Consider the following 21,924-nt stretch of genomic DNA (forward strand, 5'->3'; position numbering starts at 1 on the left):
GCCCTACTTAATCTATGAAAATCCTAGATGGCAGGTATTATTTTCCCCTTATGGATGAGGGATGAAAGGACAGGAAGGGAGTACAGTTGACCAAAGATAGTACAATTGACCGATGTTAACAGGTAATCAACAACTGATAGGATGTGGATTTGACTCTAGGAAGTCTGTCTTCAGAGTTGGCTCATTAGACACTACCATGTTCTACTGAGACCAGTAAGGCAGTAAGGTTCCCATTACTACAGTGGACATTCAGTGAAAAATTCTGATCCTATTGAAGGCTAGGAAACTGGTCTGCAGACTGATAAGGACTCTAAAATAGGAGTTATTCTTAGGGGTTTTCTGTCCTTTGAGTGATTTGCAAGGAAATTATTAGGAACCCAGACGTCACTGTGCTGTCAAATCCATAGACAGAGAGTATAGGAGTATAGTGGTTGTGTTACTCAGGTTTCTCTTATTGCAACAAATGTCTGAGATGTTAACTTATAAAAAGGAAAGGTTTATTTTGGCCCATAGTTTCAGAAGTTTCAGTCCAGAATGGATTGGTCCCATTGCTTGGGACCTGAAATGGCACATGTGGGAGAAGAAGCCTGTTCACCCTGTGGCCAGATATAAAAATAAAGAGAAGGGCAAAGACAGGATCCCGATATCCCCTTCAAAGACACTCTCTCAATAGTCAGAAGACTTCCCACTAGCCCACCCTTTAAATGTTCTTCCTCATCCCAATACTGCCTGGGGTTGAAGAGTAAGCCTTTAGCGCATGAACTTTGGGAGATATTTTTAAACCAATAGAAGTAAAAAGGGAGGGAGAACATGGGAAAAATATAGTTAAAATAATCTATAATTAAGCATTATCCTTTCTACTAGCCTAACCATAAGTAGATACCCAATTTTAAGAAAATATGCTCTAGGAAACTCAACCTCAAAAATGAACATAAAAACAGCAGATCCAGTAAAATGGAATCTGGGTACCTGATATTGATGAAATAGCCACAGTGACTTACAGCCTCTTTTTCTGGCCTAATATTTACATCATACCATGCCAATCATATATGGAAGCTTTGACCCATAATGTAATCATATTTGGAGGTGAGGACTTAAAGAGTTGGATTATGAAAAGAAAAGTGGATCTTTCTGATAGGATTATGGCTTGATGAAAGAGGGAATGGCATATGACCTTTCTGTCATCTGAGGACACAGCTAGAAGGGAGCCATCTGAAAACTGGGAGAACTCTTACCAGAAAACAAAGCCCTAACACCTAAGACTACCCAGAACTGGGAAACAAATTGTTGTTTGCACTACGCAGTCTGGCATTTTTTTTATAGCACACTGTATTAAGTTAAGCTGTTTAAAACACTACGACTAAGGTAACTTATAGAAGGAAGAGTTTATTGGACTACTGTTCCAGAGGGATAAGAGTCCATCATGGTGGGGTAGGCATGGCAGGAGGCAGCAGGAGGCAACAGGACAAGAAAACTGAGCTCTCACATCTTCAAGCAGGCACAGAAGCAGAGAAAGACAACTTCAAGTGGGTAAGCTATATACTCTCAAAGCTGGCCCCCAGTGACATGCTTCCTTCAGCAAGGTCACATGTCCTAAAGTTTCCATGAACCTCCTCAAACAGAGCCATCAATTGACCAAGTGCTCAAATATTTGGAGCCTACAGGAGACAGTCTCATTCAAACCACTCATACACTCCAAACTAATTTAGACACTTACAAAACAAATAATTACACAATTTGAACTGCAAGCAGATCCAGCATTCTTTGAATGTGTTTGTTTTAAATATTTTATTTTATATTTTATGTGTTTTGCTTGCATGTATTTAAGTGTACCAGTGCTTATAGATGCCAGAGGATGGTGTCAGATCCCCTGGATCTGGAGTTATAGATGGTTGATATCTGCCATGTGTGTGCTGGGAACCAAACTTGGGTCCTCTGGAAGAACAGCCTCTTAATTGCTGGGCCATCTCTCCAGCCCCAAGCTGCTATTTCCTTTGTTAATTAAATGTCATTTTTCTGTCTTTTGAAAAGCCAATGGTTAGTCTTTTTCTGTCATTCTCTAGAAGACATTCCCCTCTCCTCACATCTCATGGTACATTAAAGACTTCTCTCTTTACTTTTAGGGTTCAGAAGAATAATATGATTTGCTTTAGAGTAATTTTTTTATCCTGAGTCTTCACAATTCGCTATTATCTTCTCCAACTTGCCTTCACCCTTTTCTTGAACTGCAGTAACCTACATCATTCCATTGTGGTCTGTATGTCCTTTTTCTCCTTTAAATTTTCTGCCTTATTCTTTCTTTCATTTCTTTCAATATGGATATTTTCTGCTGACTCGTCTTCACTGGCTCATTCTCTGCTTTATCTGATCTGCTGCTAAATATTCTTAGTTCTACTTTTTTGGAAATTAAGTCCTCATTAGACTATTTTCTATTGGTTCTAATTGTCTCAAAGTCTTCTTCTATTTTCTCCAGCTAGATATCAGTTTCTTTAATGCCTTTGACTGCCAACTTCATCAAGATCCTGCTTCTATTTTCTTTCTTACTTTTGCCCATTCGCTTCTATCACTATAGTTGGTAATTTCCTATCAATTAGCAAACATTGATTGTACATTATTACAGATATCTTGGTTCATAGCTTTTTCCCCCAGTGTATGTATATAGTAAAATATTTGACACAGGTTAGCTTTATAAATGAAAGAGTTTTATTGATCTCATTATTTTAGAGGCTGAAAGTTCAAGTCCCGTCTCTTTTGAGAGCCTAACAGCATTGTGGTAGGAACTCTTCCGTCAGTGGGAGATCATATGTCAAAACAGGAAGTCAGAGAAAAACTGGGGCCTGACAATCTGTTCTGAGGATATGACCCCAGTTGACCAAAGAACCTCCCACTAGGTCCCATCTCTAAAGATTCTAGACTGGCTCCCAGTACCACTATTTGGGGCACAGTCATCCAACACATGGACCAATGCTCAAACCATATCCAAGTGATAGCAGAGGGTTACTGTTTCTTTAGTGATGTTGCGGGGGGTGGGGGGAGCTCTGATGCATGCCTTAGTGTTGAACTCTGCTTGGCTTACCCTCTTAGTGAGTCATGCCATCCAAATCCCCATTGCCCCTCAACCCCTGAATTAGAGATTGCCTGTGGTGAGAGGAAAGATTTCAGTCAAATTCAAAGATACCCCCACATTTCCCAGATACAGTCACATAAAACTTCCAGAGTCAGTGACCACTGGGCTCTTGCCTCTCAAATTCAGAGTATAAAATTCATAGAGCACAGAGAGTGAGTTTTAGGAAGAATCTTATTATAGAGTCAAAGGTGTGTGTGTGTGTGTGAGAGAGAGAGAGAGAGAGAGAGAGGGAGAGAGAGAGAGAGAGAGAGAGAGATTGATTTCTGTATAGCAGAAGAGGGTCCCTAGGAAGGGGATACCATAGAGCTGCTAGTCTGGGGGGCTTTTTAAAGTACTTATGGCTGACACTGAAATGAGACATGGGAAGGCAGATGTGCTGGTCAGTCCACCTGGCCTAATCATAAGGTGTTCACTGTCTCCTTTCAGTTTTGGTCATGCCTTCATGTATGGCTTCCCAGAAGGAACTGAGAACTAGAACTCTCTTCTGACATTCCTGACCTCCAGCAAGAACATTGTAAGAACTGTGCTTTGAGGTCCCTTCCCTATCTAACTATCTGTCTTCTACCTCCTGATCTTATCAGTGTTGCCAGGCTGATCCCACACAGCCAGGTCCCAGGGAAAGGTCCTGGAGGTGTTAGTTCATTTCATCAGTATCCCCCCACCAGAATATCTAGATCTTATCACCTTTTGTTTTAAAATTAGGTCATTTAGCTAGCATTTAGTTAACTTTAACTGCTCTACCTTAACAAGAAATGTCTAATTACCTTTTAATTCTACATAGAATGGCCCCAAATTGCAGAAACTGTATAAGGAATGTGGAGAGGTGATAGTAAATAAGTTTGTTGGACTGTTTTTCAATTTAAATTTATTCCCTCATAAATAATAAATTAGTTGAATAATAATCAATAAAATTTTATTGCAATTACTTCAAAACTAAGTTATAATTGATCATTTTATTCAAATAATCAAATATCTTGTAATTAACTATTAGTGAAATATTGCTATATCAAAATGGCAATATTGGTAAGTTAGGTAGATGTGAAACTTTTTTGTGAAACTTTTTAAATATTTTATTTATTATTTTAGTGTACGAGTGTACTGCCTGTATGTGTGTAAGTGCACCTGTGTCGTGCAGTGCCTGCAGAGGTCACAAGAAGGTATTAGATTCCCCTGTAACTGGAGTTACAGATGGTTGTTAGCCACCATGTGGGTGCTGGAAATAGAACCCGGGTCTTCTGCAAGAGCAGCCAGTGCTCGTAACCACTGCGTCATCTCTCCAGCCCCATGAAACATTTTTTTTTTGTTCAAAATGTATGACTTATTGGGAGATATGGATAAAAATTGGGTTAGTCTAAGGGAGCGGGGAGGGAAGGGTATATGAGGAACCTAGGGGAGAAGGAGAAAGAAGAAGCTCAACAGAGGTAGGATCATAGGAGCAAGGGTATTAGTAAGGAAGAAAGGGGGGGAAGTGGGGGCACCTTAAGTGGGAAAACCATGATAGAGGGGTGAGATGATACAAGAGAGAAACAATGCCTAGCTAGTCATGAAAACCAGAGGGAATCATATTATTCCTACAATCTACTGACAAATTATACATAACAGATCAAGAAATATATCTCTAGATAAGGTTTATTTGAGACCAACTGATCATTACCCAAGATTTATCTGCATGACACACAGTAATTAAAAATGCCAGAATGGTGGAACTAACCTTCTTGGATGTTTAACAGACATACCTTGAGATCTATATTAATTGGGTCAGAGGGACACAAAGGACCCTTTTTGCTCCTTGCCCTCCTAGCGCGATTAGTTCCCAGGGACTATGAACATCTCGCAAAACGTCCTGTAAAGGTGGTGGGTCATCTGACCTCTTGATCAAGGAGGCCAAGGAGACCCCACCAGACGGACTTGAACCAGGGTCCAGTCTATAAAGAGGAGGGTCAACACGGAGGAATCATTTCCTCCATGCTTCCAAGAGAAGCCAACAATGGTCGAGCAGGTCCTTTGACTTATCTTCACATAGATGGAACTGGTAAAAGAAAGGAGCCAGGGGCTCCTCCCAAGCCCATGGGACCCCTGAGGAACAGATCCTCAAACGACCTCAAGAGTGAAAACAAATCAGTTTATCTGGTCCAATGGTATGTCCTTAAACACCCAAAAGGGAAGTATAACCAAAGATTAAAGGGGCCAATATAATTTCATAAGAGCATACATATATATAGCTAAAAGTTACTTGACCAACAGCAAAGCCAGACAGGTGATACCTTCAGTCGAGTTTTTGGCCAGGATGGATAAAGGCTCTTCCAGATAGTAACCCAACACACTACTGGAAAAATGAACAGCAGACCCCAATTCTATCCAAAAGAATACTGACAATGGATTGCGGTAGGTGAGGAACAGCTGATCCTCCTGGAACAGGGACCTCTGGCTGACTAGATTTACCAGAAGGGCAGATAGGGGGGAATAGATGAGGGTCCTGACAGCACAGTGGACAGTGGCAGGGATGGCAGAGTATGGAGGCTCTAGTGGAAGAGGAAGGCTGTCTATCTGACGAGTTTATATTCATACTCAGATCCCAAGGAACTCAGAAAGTAAGCGACTGTGACCAGTAATAGTCATATGTATAGAGATTAGAAATGCATGTGAAAACGTCTCAATGTCAATTGCCTTAAAATGAATTTTTCTGTATGAAACTGTGTATTTTAACAACGAAGTGGAGATCTTTTTTAAACGTTAAAACCTCATTTAATTTTATGTCTTATAGAGTTTATAATGAGTAAAAGATTGTATAAGCATAATAATTCATCTGTAAACCTAAAAATGCACAGCCAATTTTGAAAGAGATGTACTCTAGCTCAGAAAAATGTTATTGAATAGGTTAATGCTGTTGTAATGAAATGCTTCTTCTAATAAAAAAAAAGTAAAAAAAAATCAATAACAAATACAAAAAAAAGTATGACTTATTTTCCAGTTATTTTCCAATTTAATTTAATGTAATTTAAATTAATATACCCCCTAATTCAGCATTCTGTTATAAAACTTTAAGACAAATAATATGATAGTTTTATCAAATTTTGATAATAGGATATTGTATAATACAGAAAGATTTTTTTCCTGTTAGGTTTATATACTACTTTAATGACAATTTTACTAAAAAATATCATTTTATTAACAAATGATAGCAAAGTAAGAGTTTGTTATTATTCTGGTACAGACTCTTATGGCTTTTAGGGCTGGAGAGATACTCAGTCAATAGAGTACATGTAACACAATTGTGAAGACCCACATGAATGGTCTTAAATTTGGAGCTCAAGGGGGACCCCGAGGCAAATCATTGTTTTTGAGAAAGAGATTTCTCAGAAGCAATGAGAACACCATGGAAAGACACAGTGACCAGCTCTGATGAGAGTTCAAAAGAAACAGCTCTCATCTCAAAGGAATAAAAGACAAGGTTTATTCTGAAGCCAGATATGACTGACCATGGCCAAGGAACTCAGATCAAGGCTTTCCAAACTCTCGTGTTCCTGTGCCCTTGGATAGCTCAGTTGCTAGAGTGGAAGACTGGAGAGAAGTCACCAAGTGTCATGTCCCAATGAGGGAGCAATTTCATGAATTTCTATAGTAATAGAGCAAAGAAAGTTGTAAAATAATATACTTTTCAAATACATTGGTGGGTACATCATGTGAGTGGGTTACAACAAAGCAGGGAAAACTGCTATAAGCCTTAGATGCTGCCTGATAGATTCTTGCCCTTTGCTTGGTGGAAACTAGAGTTCTGGTCAACCATTCGAAAGGATTTACCTACTGATCACAAAAGATGTTAGCTTATGCACAGAGGGGGCAATAATAGCTATTAAGGTGGGTAAAGATGCTTGAAGATAAATTGGCTCTGGACCTGCAACATTCCAACCTCTCCACACTCCCAAACTTCTAAATAGCTAGTCAGCCTTTGTGAATACAAATGCTTTCTAGGAATTCTCATTCACACAGTCCATGTGGCAGAGTGGGGGGTATTTTCTTAGAGGTTTCAGAGGAAGGGGAGATCATGTCATCCACTTGATGATGAAGCCACAACACCAGCTACACCCAAGCTGGCCCTGACTTCAAGGTAACAGTGGAAGGGAGGGGGTCCCACATTGAAGGGAAAGAATGGTCTCAGAGGGCAGAGGAAGTAAAACACAGTGGCATAATCTAGTCTTGTGGGACCATCATTATATATGCAGCTCATTATTGGCCACATGTTATTATACATGCATAACGCTAGGTCATTAGACATTTTTAAGAAGTATGATTGGGGACCCATATGTTCCATTGCACTTAGAAATATGTAAATAAATAGTACCAGTCCCTTACCTAACAAAGCTCAGTGACAATTTAGTTAAATAGATCAGTTAATTTAACCAGAATAAGTACAAATTAACATGTAATTTTGTGAAATGGAGTGATTTTTTAAAGCCATAAAACAAATCATTTACATATTCTATTGCAATCTTTTTTTGGTCTTTTTGAGACAAGGTCTCCCTGTAGCACCAGCTGTCCTGAAACTCACTATGTAGACCAGGCTGGCCTTGAACTCACAGAGATCTGCCTGCCTCTGCCTCCCAAGTGCTGGGATTAAAGGCGTGCGCCACCATGCCCAGTTTCAATTGCTATTTTTATGCATCTATTGGTAGCTCTCTTTCACATCCTACTCCTAAACTACTATACATATTAAGGTTAAATAAAAGGAAGATCCTTTAATAACCAAATTGCTAAATTTTGGAAAATATTTTTAAAATACATGTTTAAGAGAAAAAAAGATGCAAACTTTGAGACCAGTTTTTTCTCAAAAGGGGAATATCACACTTTGAATGTTTCCATGAGTTCTTGGTTAAAAATAAGCACTAATCTACACTCTTGGCAATCAGATTTAATACAGGTTTGTATGCTATATCCCCCAACCTTTTTGCTCAAAGGCGCTGAAATAATTTTCTTCTTTGAAAAGCAGGTAGTGCTGCCTAAGCATACCTGTTATTTCCTTCTGTCCAGCTGAGCTAATGCTTTGTCCCACATATGCTGATCTTCCTGGGACCTACAGACAGCATAGCTTATATACTAAACAGCACTGAGTAGCTAGTTGATTACCTTTCATTGTATTATCTGGGGCTTTTCATGATTACTGGCTAACAAGAAACCTGCCACATGGACAGAGCATTGGCTCTAGGTGTGTAGCACTAACATGGAACAATTTGGAAATATTTGGGGGAATATGTACAGAAAGGGTTATTTGATTGTTCAAACAGAGTTTTAAAAAGGCAGCCAACAGATATATAAAATATCTGCAGGAAAAGAAGGACTCAGAAAGGCATACGAAAAGAAACTGGTCATTGGACAGCCAGGCATTCATTACTCAGGTCACGAGAAGACTTAACGTCAATGTAGTCAATGTAATGGATTTTTTAAAATTCTAAGAGCTAATTAAAATTTGATGGAAAGAAATAGAATCTCATTAGTAATCAAATAGATAAAATGATGTATGTTTCTATTTTCACTTGAATTCTAATTGAGAGTGTTCAACTAACAGCATTCTGTGAGGTTCTACAAGGTGGTCAGAATCTGAGATAGCTGGGTGTAGTGGCTCACACCTTTAATCCCAGCACTCAGAAGGCCAAGGCAGGTGGATTGCTGTGAGACTAAGCCCAGCCTGGTCTACATAGTGAGTTCCAGGCCAGCTGGGGCTACAGGGAGACCCTGTCGCAAACAAACAAACAACAAACAAGCAAGCAAGCAAAAAGAATCTGCTGTTTTTCCTGAAGTATACAATGTTGTTTGGAAAGTAGCTTGGCCAGAGGAAGAAAGAATCCTAAAAACTTCATGTTCTCTAGCCAATGGAAGTGTTGTGCCCAGTTCGCAAGACCCCCAAAGACCACCAAGGAGCCAACCGATGCAAACACACAAGGGTTCTTTTATTGTTGCAAGCTTAAGCTTGGGTCCACTCTGTCACCGACTCAGTGGATCTCAGATGTGAGACCCCTTGCTTTGGGAGACAGAGGTTTTTATAGGTTTATTTCAGCAAGTAGGGGAGTAAGGGGTCTCCAGCCTGGCAAGCATCTGATTGGTTGCAGCTCAGTGCCAAACAATAAACTGGCTGGCTTCAGGAAATCTGAAAAGATACCTGGACTTTTAGTACTTTCCTGTCCCTGGTTAACTGGCCATTGGCGGGGGAGTTGTTCTCTATCCATTCCAAGTATTGTAATTTTTCTTAGAACAGGGCTCAGGGCTGGGTCAGTCCTATGGAGGTTTTATCCAAGATGGAGTCACTCAGGTCTCTCAGAAGAATGTTACATCAAGAAAGCTTTCTGTATCAAGTTTAAAGTTAGCTACATGTCAGAAAAATCTCAAAATAATAGTAGCAAACAACATAGACGTTATCTGCAAGGGATGCTGCAAATTATATGGTCTAACTACATACTATATTCCAACATTAAACTGAGATTTTATTATTAAGTAGTCAAAATAGGGTGGGTGGAGAGCAGGTAACCAGAAAATTTTATGCCACTGCACATTTGAACTTAAGAAATGGTTTGCTCAAAATCTTTTATTTTCAGGGATAATCCCAAATTTTCAACAATAGGGGAATGTTTATAAATGATAAATCTCTGCAGTTGTTAACTCAGAGATTCCTCAAAGAAAATTAGTGTACTGTAATAGACCAAGACATAGTCTGGTAATTTTTTATCATTCTAAGAAAAAATCCTGTAAAACAGTGAGTTGCAAAAGCAGGTCACCATCAAATGAACTAAATGTGGGGTTCTTGAAGCTGTTTTCAACTGAAGAACCACACATCAGAGAGAAAGGAACTCAAATCACTGGTCACCTATCACCACCGCCACTAACATTTACTGAGCATTTAATTGGACTCAACCAGCATCTTATGAGGTACATATAATTGAGTTCTCGTTTGCATGTCAAGAATCTGGGATAAAAGGAGGTTAAGTGACTCTCTCCTTTGTCTAATAGATGAAAAGTTCAAACACAAACCCTGGGATTTCCCAAAGCTATGTCTTTTCTCTTCACCATCTATAGAAATCTGAAGGAAAACAAATTGTAATACAAAAAGTCATCAGTGTGTATAGTAGTTTAGAAAATACTCCATCTATATATTTCAATACTTCTGAGTCTTTCTTAAAATTACCAAGATATTGCCAGGTGTGGTGGCACACACCTTTAATCTCAGCACTCAGGGGGCAGAGGTGGGTGGATCTCTGTGAGATCAAAGCCGGCCTGGTTTACATAGTGAGATCCAGGCCAGCTGGAGCTATGGGAAAACCTTCTCTAAAAAAAAAAAAAAAAAAAAAAAAAAAAAATCTAAAAAAAAAATCACCAAGATATTATTTGCAATGAATTAAAAAATAGGAAACTACCTAAAATATTAGAACTAAGCATTTAAAAGTAATAAAATCCAGTGAGGCAGATTGGATGCTGAAATGTCTATCTAATTGACACATTAACTTGGATACAGAAATGTCGAGATCCAAACAATTTTTCATGACTTGTTTTTAGAAAGCTGGAGCAGTCCACAAGGCCATACATGGACTATCATTGCTAGGTGTGAACCAGCTGGCCTTTGGGAGGAATCAGGTTCCAGTTCCTCTCGGGTCATGGCTGTCTCTTCCTGGTCTATAACCTATGGCTTAGTTCCTTTTTATTTTTGTCTTTCAGCTGAAACTAAGATCTGCTTCAAATACTACCATGGAGTGAGTGGAGCCCTCCGCGCTACCACCCCCAGTGTCACGGTCAAAAACTCAGCAGCTCCTGTAAGTCTCATTCTGCCTCACACACGTCTTTGCTGTCCTGTTTTCTTCTTGTGACTGTGCACACATTTATGCATGTGCATAGATCTACATGTATGCACACCTCCACACACTGGAGATACAGTGGCAGGTGAATTAGCAATAAACACACAAATCTCAGGCTAGTAACAAGGAAGGACTCCAAAACTGCCCTTTTTAGAGTACACGCCACTTGTGTATTAGATAAATGCCAAGCTTCAGGATTCCTCTTAAACAGCCCAGTGTTTCCACTGGAAAGGTACTTACCAGCAGAGCATAAAGACTTTCTTAGGAAATATGTTTATAATTCATTGACTTTGAATATTTATATTTTCTGGTTTTTATTTATTTTTAGTCTTGCAAATAAATTAGAATAGCCTCCGATTGCCCTTAATCATATGAAATGGTAGGCCTAGAAAAGATAGGGATAGCTCCTCCTTTTCCTTTCATAAGTGAGGACTCTGTCCAATGAGCCCAAGTACGCTATCTCAAACCACAGTGCCAGCCAGTCCCAGATCCAGGATTTGGGTTTGCTTGTTTTGGGGGTTTTTTTTTGTTTGTTTTTTAGTGTGTGTGTGTGTGTGTGTGTGTGTGTGTGTGTGTGTGTCACTGTTGTTGTTTTGGTCTTGTTTGTGCTCTTTTGAGACAGGATCTATGTGGCTCAGTCTGACCTGGAACCAACTATTTGAGGAAAGTCTTGAATTTGCAGAGATCCTTCTGCCTCTGCCCCCAGAGTGCTGAGATTATAAAAGTGCAATACCATGGCCAGCTGCACATCCAGGATTTAAATCACAACTTTTTGTTCCCTGCTCTGTGGCTCTGCTAAGCACTACAGTAATGGACCTTATCTTTTCCTGAATCATAGCCTAGCCTTTATCTTTGTAATGCTTCCTATTTAGTTGTCAAAACATCTTATTGAGTTAGCTGAAATGTGCCTGTAAGTGACATTCTTTTTTCCTTAAACCTAAATTAAAAATTACTAACTAGGGAGTTTGAACAAAAATCAGTGAAGACTGCCATTGAAATAAAAGAGGTTTTTCTTCAACGTAAAAAAAAAAAAATTAGATAAACTATTTGAACTTGAGTGTGAATGATTCAGAAAGGAGGTTGGCTTAAAAAGACATTGTTTGCCGTATCACTTTGGTGGGATTCTGCAGATATACCAATTGTGGCCTTGGCAGTAGCAGTAAAATTAACAGTCCTCAGAGCTTGAGTCTTAATCATCTCCATCCAGAGGGTTCCAACAGGGCTGGGCACTGACCTGAGTTTACCTCAAAGGGACATAGAGCAGAAGAGGGGAAGAACCATGCATGCTTAAAGGTTACTGAAGAGGCCAGTTCACGAGAACCCTTCTATACGCACATCTGCCCTTTCTACTCAGTACATCTGTCCTTTCTACCCAGCATATCTGCCCTTTCTACCCAGCACATCTGTCCTTTCTACCCAGCACATCTGTCCTTTCTACCTAGTACATCTGTCCTTTCTACCCAGTAGAAAGTCATTTAAAGAGGCAGTTTCTTGCCAGATACATCAGCCCATCAGCAAAGGTGGGCATGGCTTGATGGAACCAGCCTCTTGGCTCAAGATTGCTACAGAGAGAAGAGTTCCTCACCTCCATCTGCTCAGGAGTAATAAGTGAGGGAGTGTTTACCAGCCTTGGAATTCACTTCAAAGCTATTGAAAGCCCCCTGCAATGTTTGTTCTCTGAACTCAGCCTGATAGAGACTTTAGCTGTTCATCTGTTTCTCACAACAATGTGAAGTAGGATATACATCATCATAAAAATGTACAGTGTGAGCTTAAAATGAAACAAAACACTGACTCTCCAGAAAATAGCCTCAAAATGTGCTATAAATACACCTTCCAAATATGGACAAAATATCAAGTGAATGATTTTCAAAGGCTGCGGTCACCAGATCTGAAACGTGAAAACAAGTGACAGGTTCAGGTGTCTGCAACTATTCAAATGTATCCCAGACTTCATCTTAGTTGTTCTGTGTGCTATCATTGTTAGACATAAAAGTAGACATCTTAAAATATTTCGGCATGCATCCATTATTCACATTTTTAAAACTTCTTTATTATTATTATTATTATTATTATTATTATTATTATTAATGTGTGTGTGAGAGAGAGATGTGGCAGGGTGTCTGTGTGCCATGGCACATATGTTCATCTGTTTCAGAGGACAACTTTATGGAGTCAGTTCTCTCCTTCCACCTTTAAAATGTGGGTTCCAGAGACTGAACTCAGTTGATCCAGCTTGTACAGAAAGCACTTTTACTCACTGAGCCATTTCCCCAGACCTGTTTTCCTTATTACCATCTCTGTAATGATTTTCTCTTCTAAGGCAAAAGATGCTTGGGCTGACTCTTGGCTTATATCCCACAGACACCTTTTGTTCCTCTAAGCATGTGACAGCCCAGTCCTGAACCCAAGTGATGACAGGGACAGGGGGTAACCCTGGGTCCCACTGCCATACTGAAACTGAGCAGAGTTCACTTTCCTGAAAACTGTATTTTAATGTGGAATTGGATTAATAGTGGTCAAGCTATTGTCCTTATCGCTTGAAAGTATGAAACATTTCTCAAGGCTCTTTCTCTTGTATTTCTCTAGTTGATTCCAGTGAAAGACCTTCCTCCACAATGCCTTGTGATTTCCTTTAGGGGTAAAGATTCAGTCTCTCGATGGTCTTGGTGTGTGTATTGTAAATGAGACCCTTGGAAGCCCCAAGCATGTAGTGTCCCATACTTCATTTACCCATGAGAAGAGTGCTCACCTGTCAGCACAGTGAGCTACATCTCTACCCATGCCAAGGTCTGGGGGCCACAGCCTCCAGATACAGAAAATAGGCAGCTGCTTAAGGAAGAATTCCAGTGGGCTCAAGAGGCAGGGTCTGTAGAATTGGGAAAAGGCCACCAGAGAGGCTAGAAGAGGACATCATGATGCTACCTTTACCTTACTGGGAACACCCAGTCTGAGGCAGAGAGTTCTACAGATTTACATTCTCTATAGACTAAGAATGTATTTCTTGTATTGTCTTAACATTGAACTTTATGGAAATGCCATTAGAATTGTTATACTATTCTTACCCTCACCTCACATTGCTCTATTTTATTTATTTATTTTTTTACCTATTTCATGGTCTCTATCTTCTGACTTTTTAAATGAGAACTTGAAAGAGAACATGAGGATCCTTGTGAAATGTCTTTCCACAAACTCATATTTGACTAGTGTTCATAGTCCACTAGGAGAGAATTACGCAGACCTTGGAATGACAGATGTCTCAAGTTGGCATTTTTCTTAACTGTAGTTTCTCACTAGTTGTGTTTATAAATAATTCTCAGTCAACAGGGAGCATTGAGGAATGTTCAGAGCCTTTTCCACAATCAATTTAGTCAGTTTAGCCAGGTTGCATGCTCTCAGCGTGTTCACAGCACTACACTATGTTCTTAAACATGTCTTCCTGTCCAGAGTTGATTCTATAAACCTAGATTCTTGAGTTTGGGGGAACGTGATAAGAAGTTTATTTTTTGATGTTGATTTTAACAATAACCATGTGCTCATCAGTTTTCATTACTGTGACAAAACAGCTAAGATAAAAATTGAAAAAGAAGAAAGGCCTACTTTGGTATATAGTTGTAGAGTTTTTAGTCCGTGGTTGGTTAGTCTCATTGTTTTGGTGCCAAGGTGAGGCAAAATATGATGAATGGAAAGTACCCTGTAGAGAAAGTGTTTATCTCCTAATGACTGGGCAATGAAAAAGAAAGAGAAAGACTTGAGATTCCAATACTTAGTTCAAGGGCTACCCCTAACAACCTAACTTCTTTCCAGTAGGTCCTAAAGGTTCCGTCACTTCCCAGTGGTCACATGGACTATGGATGAAGCCTTTACCACTTGTACCATTGGGGGACAGTCAAGAAAGATGGAACTATAGCACCACAGAAGCCTTTAAAACTAATTTTAAAAAAATGTGTTCTATCTAGGCTCAGGGGATATGCGTTCAACATGTCACTTTGCACTGAACATGTTAATCAGCTTTGTATGTTTATGCATACGCATTATAGTGCAGGTGTGCATGGAAACCAGAGGTCAACATCAGGTGTTGTTCATCAGGAGCTGTCCACCTTATTTTTTGAGAGAGTCTGTTTGGGATCTGTAGCTCACTGATTGAGCTGACTGACCAGCAGTTTGAGAGTTCTGTCTGTCTCTGCCTCCCCAGAGCTGGGACTACAAGTACATGCCACCATGCCCAGATTTTTACATAGGTGCTGGACATTGAGCTCAGGTTCTCTTGCTTCTACAGCAAGCAATTTACTGACTGCACCATTCTCCCAGCCCCCAGGATCCTTTTATGAATTAATTCTGCTTTTCTATTTCTTCCCCTTACACATCCACCACTTATGCATGCAGCATGCCACCAGTTATTACATAACTAGACGCTGAAAAGAAATTTCATCAATAATCCTGTAATGAGACAAAATTCTGAGATTTATTTCTTAATATTGTGAAAAGAAGCTTCTAAATGAAATAGTCCTAATTATTCTAAGAAAGGAAAAGTTCTAAAATAGCTGTATAGAGTAATACTCTAATTTAATTCTATCCCCTCATACCTATTTCTGTTATCCTTTGAGAGAAATTTTAGAAAACATTTCCATTTGAAGCAGCTATAAAGCAAACGCTAGAAATAAATAAAACACAATAAATCTCAGCTTGAATGTTTAAGCTAAAATTGCACACATAATTTACTAATATGAAAAGGTCAGTACTGACCAGATGTTTACTAGAAAGCTTCAGAATTTTTTTCTAAGGTAATACTTTATAAGACTTTGTGATTATTGTGACTTTACATTTTGATTCTATTCCACACAATCAAGGGTAGAATGGGAAGCAGTTTCTAAGAGAGACGTCAATAGCTAGATGTTGATATAATACATGTTTTCTTTCAGCTGAGAAGCTATAGGCAAATTTTGTCTTACTCCTAACTTGAAAAAATGTTTTATGATGCTAAGTGTTTCATTCCTCTAATGCTCTTTCCACGGAACCAGTTCCTACCTCCTGAGCCCTCTCACCCTTATCCATCTAATGCATGTTGTGCTCCTTTCCCTCAAACTTGGATGTCCATTTATAAGTTATTTCATGCACCTTTTCTGTAACTTCTTATTCGTCATAAAAAAGGACAAAGCAGGGCACTGATGCTCATGGCATCGTGGAACAGAGCTCTAGTTCAAAAGTAGACTCTGCTCTTGGTGTGGTAGATTGCTTTTCCTTCAGAACACTAGTTATGCCATGCAGAGCTGGTTGTCCTTGAAGGGACTGAAGCCCAGAATCTCACCTGAACTCAAAGTGACTCTGAAGTTGAAAAAGATTCACTAGAAAGCAGAGAGAGAGAGAGAGAGAGAGAGAGAGAGAGAGAGAAGGATTTTCTTAGTTTTAAAGAACATTTTGTTGTGGCTGCCATCATGAAAGTATTTTTACTTATCCTTTGAAAAGTTCATATATGTATACAGTGCATTATGATCTTATCCATCCTCTTCTACTCCTCTTCAATTCCTTCTAGCATACACCAACTCATCTCCCTCCTGACTTCATGTCCTAATTTTTTATTTTTGATATTATTAATACCCCCTGACTCCAATTAGTGCTGACCATATGCATGGGTTTGGGGCTATCTACTGGGGTATAGAAAATCTACCAGTAGCCATATCACATCTCCTTCTCCCTCAGCTAGGGATAAGGCATCAGGAGGACATCCCCATTCAATGCTGGATGTTGATTGGCTTGGCCTTGTGCAGGTACCACAGCTGAGTGTGATAGCCATGTCATGCCCAGAACACAACATTTCACAGATCTCCTCCCCATCCTCTGTCAATAACACTTTCTGCGCACTTTTCTACAAGATTCCCTGAGCCTTGGTTAGGAGGATGTTGACATAGATGTCCCACCTATGACTGAGCACTCACAGTCACTGATTCTCAGCACTTTGACCAGTTACGAGTCTACATTGACCATACCCCAAAGAATCACGATCTGATAAAGGTTAAGAGCAGCAGAAATCTATGGGCATAAGCATAAATATTTAGAAGGCAGTTTGACAGCATAATCATTTAGGAAAACATCAACAGTTGGTTCTTCTGAGACCCTATGATATCCCGAGGCATGGGCTTTTGGCTATGTTTACAGTACCAAACATGAAATCTTGTTGCACCAACTCCTACCCTCCTGAGCTGCCTACATTCACCCATTTTTGTCTGGGGATGTTGCTGCCAAAGCAAACCTCAATTACAATCAGAAAACAGTAGGTTACCCACATAACTTTCATGCCACTATTGCACCAGTAGGCACAGGTTGTCTGGCAGCTCAATAATATAGCATGCAGGATCCAGGTCTGGGTAAGACCCTTGATATCCTTTCTCTCCCAGCAGCCTGCATAACACATACATTCTAGCACTATGAAAGCTACCCAGCAGGGAGAGAGTTTCATGCTTAGATTGAGATTGATTCCTCTATGTCCTACAACCAAAGTGTGTGTGGTTTTCAGCAATAGGGTCATTCCTAAAATTCCTGCCCTGAAGGAAATGTAAAAAATATCTACCCTCTCTTCTATGGAGCAGTAAAGGTGGGCCTGGTGAAGGAGATGGTGCAGGCCAGGAATCCCGAGCAAGGTTCTTGGGTAACATAGCAGGAGAAGCTGTGGCCTTTATGTGGTGCAGGCTGGTGTCCTAGAAAGCATCTTTGTATAGTCTTAGGTTTGAGTAATTCATTTATTCATTTCATATCAGTAGGATCCTCTGGACTGCTCAACAAGCATATTATACTGAAGAAGGTGCATTCTTTTAATCAAAAGTCACTTGTCTGGGATGCAGGTAGGTAGGTAGATAATGCAAGGCAGACTAGAGAACAGGTAGTAACAAAGCACTATTCTACGCCTCCAGCAATATCCATATAAGGTACTTAGGGTGACCAAGAGTGACAAAGTCCACAGTCTAAAAGATAGTTTTCCAGCTAGAGTGAGCTGAACACCAGGGCCATGATTCCTGACTTAGTCCTTAGTTGTTCTATGCCAATAATGCCGTAGTATAGGGGCATGCTGCTCACTTTAGTATCTCCAACAGAAGTTTCTTTAGATTTATATCTGAGTAAAGCCAGGGGTGTCAGGAGGGATTCCAAATTTTGTTTTTTTGGTAATGCCATCAGATGGGTTTGTTCCAGGAAAGAAAGAAAAGTCAGAACAATGCCAGACGTCTTCTCTCTAGAGAGCTGCTCGGGGCCTGCCCTCATCTCTAGCTCTTTGAGAGGCACTCTGGGTTTAAATTCCATTCTGACCCAACACTAAATATCAGTTTCAGGAAAAGATGTTCAAAGCTCATTCCAAGGAACAATTGAAGGGTTTAAGTCCAGAGATGTTGGTTTCTAAAATTCTTTCCCAATCAACCAAGGTTCACCTACCATAGTGTTGGAGTGATTTACGTCCCTCCTTTCTGAGGTTCAGGAAGCAAAATTACAACTCAAATTCTGTGACCATCAACAATTTAGTTCCAAACCTCCTCTCCAAATTACTTTTTCTATTGAAACCACACCAGAAAAAACTGGAAATAAATCTCTATTAGAAGATGAAATGTGGGGCTGGAGAGATGGCTCAGCAGTTAAGAGCACTGACTGCTCTTGAACAGGACCCAGGTTCGATTCCTAGCACCCACATAGTGGCTAACAACTGTCTATAACTCCAGTTCCAGGGAGTCTGACACCCTTTTCTGACCTCCACAGCCATTGCATGACACAGGTACACTTGCATACATGCAGGTAATATATCATACATATAAAATAGAAATCATAAATAATATATTTTTAAAGGAGGAAATCCTTTGGGGGCTTTTAAGAGTCACATTTTTTAATTAAAGAAGACCTGATGTGATACGGGCATGTCTGTACATGTTCCCAGGTAATGGATCAAAGTCATTCATCAGATTCTGTACAAAGTTCAAGGTCCTAGACATGTATAGAGTACCCGTTGCAGGAAACACTGATGTAACCCTTTGCTGATATAATCAATTTGACCGTCTTTGTACTTGTTAAAAGACTGTTAGAGGTCTATCTTTTTCTTTATTGGAGAAAACACTTTCCTCTTTCATAGTACTATGAGAACCAGGAATTCTTACTAGAAGACAGCAAGAACAAATGACTGGATTAAAAGAGATATCTATCTCTCTCTCTCTCTCTCTCTCTCTCTCTCTCTCTCTCTCTCTCTCTCTCTCTCGGTTTCCCTGTAGCCCTAGCTGGCCTGAAATTCACTATGTAGACCACCCTGGGCTAGATCTCACAGAGCTTTGCCTGCTTCTGCCTCCAGAGTGCTGGGATTAAAGGTGTGCGCCACAATTCCTTGCAGGACCTAAAACCCTTGAATAACTGCAAAAGAAGATATTTATCTGATGTGTCATCCTGAATCTTGACATGAATATTTACCCAATGAGCCAGATGCAAGAAGACATGAAAACTAAATGAAGGGCTCTAAAAAGGTCTTTTTATTCTCAATCCACAGCTGAGCCCAAATAATGGCTTTTTAGGGATTAAAAACAAGGAGAGTGGCAAAGAGTAGACATTTTTTATGAAGTTTCTTTTCTTTAAAAGAAAAAGGATAGGAATTCATAGATGAAGTCTGTCAAATGATTGAAGTACGAATATATATGATATGATTTAAACTGTTTAGAGAAAAAAATCAGTAAGGAAAATTTCCAGAATAATTGTTTTGCCACCTTCGCATCTTCACACCAGAACTTCCATCGAAAGATCAAACATAAGCCATCTTAGTGGCAAACATCAATGCAATAATCAAAGCTAAATATCCACATGGATTGCAAAATCACGTTGGAGAGTTATAACCTCATGAAGTTTACACTCAGGTTTCATTTGGCTCACTGTTCAGAAAACTATTAACATAGTAAACTATGCTGATTGAAAAATATATGATTTTTTTCTTTAGAGTCAAAAAACATATCTGACAAATATAAATTAATGCTATGGTCAAATGTGAGTTACTTCCTTAACCAGACATATATTTATTAATAAGTATTACAAGGCCAATAATAGTATTATTTTTCTCGTGAAGTACTAGAAATAATGTCATGAAAGTTAGGAACAGCACAAAGATCACTACAATATTACTTATATTGTTTTGGAAGTATAACCCACATAATAGCTGAAAAAAAGAAAGTAAAATCTAATATTGAAGGAAGATGACCAAATTTCACCATTTACAGATAACCTATAAATAATTAATTCATTTACATTATTAGAAATAAGAAAATGTCTCTAAGAATCAGTAACTAGACTATAAACAAGGAAAACCCAGTTAGAAAATCTGAAGAGCCATTAGAAAACATAGCAAAACTCTTCAATTTTAATATTTATGAAGAAAAATGAAATACCTTAATAAGAAATATACAGGATCAGTATGATGAAAGCTTTTAAAAACATTGAAAGATAAATAAATATAAATACATACAAAGATAAACTGTGGCCTTGTTTCAAATGTTTAATACTTAAATTGTGCACACTCTCCCTAAATTAATCTATGAATCAACACAACTGCAATTGAAATCCTCAATCCCAAAAATAACGGCCCTGTCTAAGGGGAAGAAAAAAGCCATAGGCAGAGATGCCGATGCACTGCAGTACATCATATGAAAACCTCTAAATGAAACAAAAACTTACTGTAAAAGGTCTAAAGGAAAAGACAGCAGATGAAAAATAGACACATGGAAAAAAATCAGGCAAAGGCTAACCTTCTAAAGTTACAAATAATTCACTTACATCACTAAAAAAAAGAGAGAGAGAGAGAGACTGAGAAATCGGCAAAAACCTAAACTTAACTTTTTGGAGAAAATGAAATGTCCGATAAATACTTGGAAAAGTACTCCACAAGATGAGTAAGACAAATCGTGGAGATTATTTTTAAAAAAGACAGCACATTAAAAGAGTAATAGCTAAAATATATGAAGACATTTTAAAAATCAATGATAAGATGGACAGCTTAGTTAAAATTGTTCAATTACCTGAACAGACACTTCACCAAAGAAGTTACACAGATAGCAAATAAAAATATGAAAAGATGCTCAATAGCACATGACTGAAGAACTTTCACATTAAAACAATGAGACACCACTGCACGGCTATGAGAATCATCGGGATCAAATACCCCGGCTGTGTGACCGTAGAGAAGTAGGACCTCTCCTCTCACTCTTTCTTGTAGGAATGCAAAATGGCCCAATTCTTGAGAGAAATATTTACAAAATTCTGACTCTATGATCCACCAATCATGTCCCTTGGTATTTATTAAAAGGAGTTGAAAATTCATGTCAAAAACAAGCGAACAATATAGGGAGGGGTTTGTTTAAGACATATTATATGAAATGCACAAAAATTCAATAAAATATATTGAAACAAACAAAACTTCACAAAGATATTTGCAGCAATAGCCTATTCATAACTGCCAAAGTTGGAAACAATCAATATGCCCTTCAGCAGGCAAGTTGATAAACTGTTGTACACCTACACAATGGAATATTATTCAACACTAAAAATAGCTGAGCCATCATCTAAAAAAAAGACATTACAGGAATCTTAAATGCATATTACTAAGTGACAGAAATAAATCTGAAAAAGCTATTGATTTGTACTTTAAAATTCCATCTGTATGACATTCTAAAAAGACATAGATATGGCCCTGATAAAAGATCAGTAAACGCATCCTAGTATAGATGTGGGGAAGTGGATAAGGAATCCCAGTTCCAAGGAACTATAGGCAACTTGATGGCTACTGGGAGGGAGGCAAGTTAGTCTCTTTTAAGGGTATGACTCTTGGTAGGTTAACCAGGCTCCAGTGAATGGACCCACAAAAGAGGATATTTGGGGACCCAAATTTGACTCTATAGGCCTTGATATAGAAGATAAATAGATGATAGATAGATAGATAGATAGATAGATAGA

The 21,924-nt window shown here is 38.9% G+C and overlaps 1 protein-coding gene across 7 annotated transcripts in view; it reads left to right on the forward strand.

Moving 5' to 3' along the window:
* Hecw1 (HECT, C2 and WW domain containing E3 ubiquitin protein ligase 1) overlaps nt 1-21,924 on the forward strand; it is a 492,247-nt gene that overhangs the window by 231,150 nt on the left and 239,173 nt on the right. For all 7 annotated transcript variants that reach the window (XM_008836284.1, XM_008836287.1, XM_008836281.3 and 4 more), the window contains exon 5: nt 10,829-10,923. In XM_008836284.1, the coding sequence (XP_008834506.1) occupies nt 10,829-10,923 (95 nt within the window). The remainder of the gene's footprint in view (nt 1-10,828; nt 10,924-21,924) is intronic.

The sequence above is a fragment of the Nannospalax galili genome, unplaced genomic scaffold, assembly GCF_000622305.1.
Source record: "Nannospalax galili isolate Female #2095 unplaced genomic scaffold, S.galili_v1.0 scaffold54, whole genome shotgun sequence".
In the NCBI taxonomy this organism is placed as follows: Eukaryota; Metazoa; Chordata; class Mammalia; order Rodentia; family Spalacidae; genus Nannospalax; species Nannospalax galili.